Below are 917 nucleotides of genomic sequence, written 5' to 3'. Positions count from 1 at the left end.
TGCTCCAGTGTCTCTTAGCTGGTTATAAGAGATCACATACACTACTTACTGTCCCAATGCATTCTGGAAAAAAGTTCTGCTAATGAAACCTTTATCTTTTTCCAAATGAGGAGGTTCACTAATCTACTTTCAAAAATTTAACTTGCTTTCGTATTTAATTAAAATCAAACTTATTGTGTGCATATTTGTATGTTGCAACTCCTACGATATTTGAAAAAATGTAAACCAGAAACAAAATAAAGAGACATTCCAGGATTTTTCTTTCTTTATCAGAGTGCTAAATAATAATTCCTCCATAATTCTCAGTCTCTAAACAAGAGCATAGTCAAACTGGCCTTTCTCCAATCCATCAAGTCCATCAGCCCAGGTTGAAGTTGGCATACTCCGGTAGGGGTCGAGGAGAATTCGGAAGCAACGAACGATGAGGATTCCCAAGAAAATAAATAATAAAATCACAAAGGCAAACGTTGTTTTCTGTTCCAGCGTCATGCTAGAATTTGGTGTCATGTTCCCAGATGGCACCAAAGTGGCAGTGAATATCTCTCCATCCATCATCCAGGGAAGCTGGAACGAATAATCCCACAATCACCTTTTCATCATCAGTTTGCTGAGGTCAGAGTAGAAGCCATTTAGGTGCACTTTGCTATCTGTAGGACAACGGGGAAGCAATGTTAACTGTGAATAGCCCTTTTGTTTGTTTACTTCAACACGATTTTCTCCTAATGGAAAAAAATGGGATGGAAAAGAACTTGACAGCAGGTCTTGTCTCTGTTGTACGAGAGACCTGTTAGAAATCCCGTACTGTTCTGTTGCCAGTGCAGAATCCAGCCACCAACATCAAATGTCACTAGAAGCTGAGCTGGCAGTAACATCTCCCTACCTACCATATCATTTGGACTGGGGTAGAACATTTCTTT

General features: G+C 39.6%; 1 protein-coding gene across 1 annotated transcript; it reads right to left on the bottom strand.

The window, feature by feature from the left end:
* Nucleotides 1-309: 309 nt before the first annotated feature.
* CTXN3 (cortexin 3) lies at nucleotides 310-597 on the bottom strand. The gene has a single exon (XM_009587357.1). It carries the CDS (start codon nucleotides 553-555, stop codon nucleotides 310-312), a length of 246 nt encoding a protein of 81 aa, XP_009585652.1. The 5' UTR covers nucleotides 556-597.
* Between the last annotated feature and the right edge of the window lie 320 nt (nucleotides 598-917).

This window comes from Fulmarus glacialis, unplaced genomic scaffold, assembly GCF_000690835.1.
Source record: "Fulmarus glacialis isolate BGI_N327 unplaced genomic scaffold, ASM69083v1 scaffold3471, whole genome shotgun sequence".
NCBI classification, from domain to species: domain Eukaryota; kingdom Metazoa; phylum Chordata; class Aves; order Procellariiformes; family Procellariidae; genus Fulmarus; species Fulmarus glacialis.
This window is presented reverse-complemented; position numbering and strand designations above follow the sequence as displayed.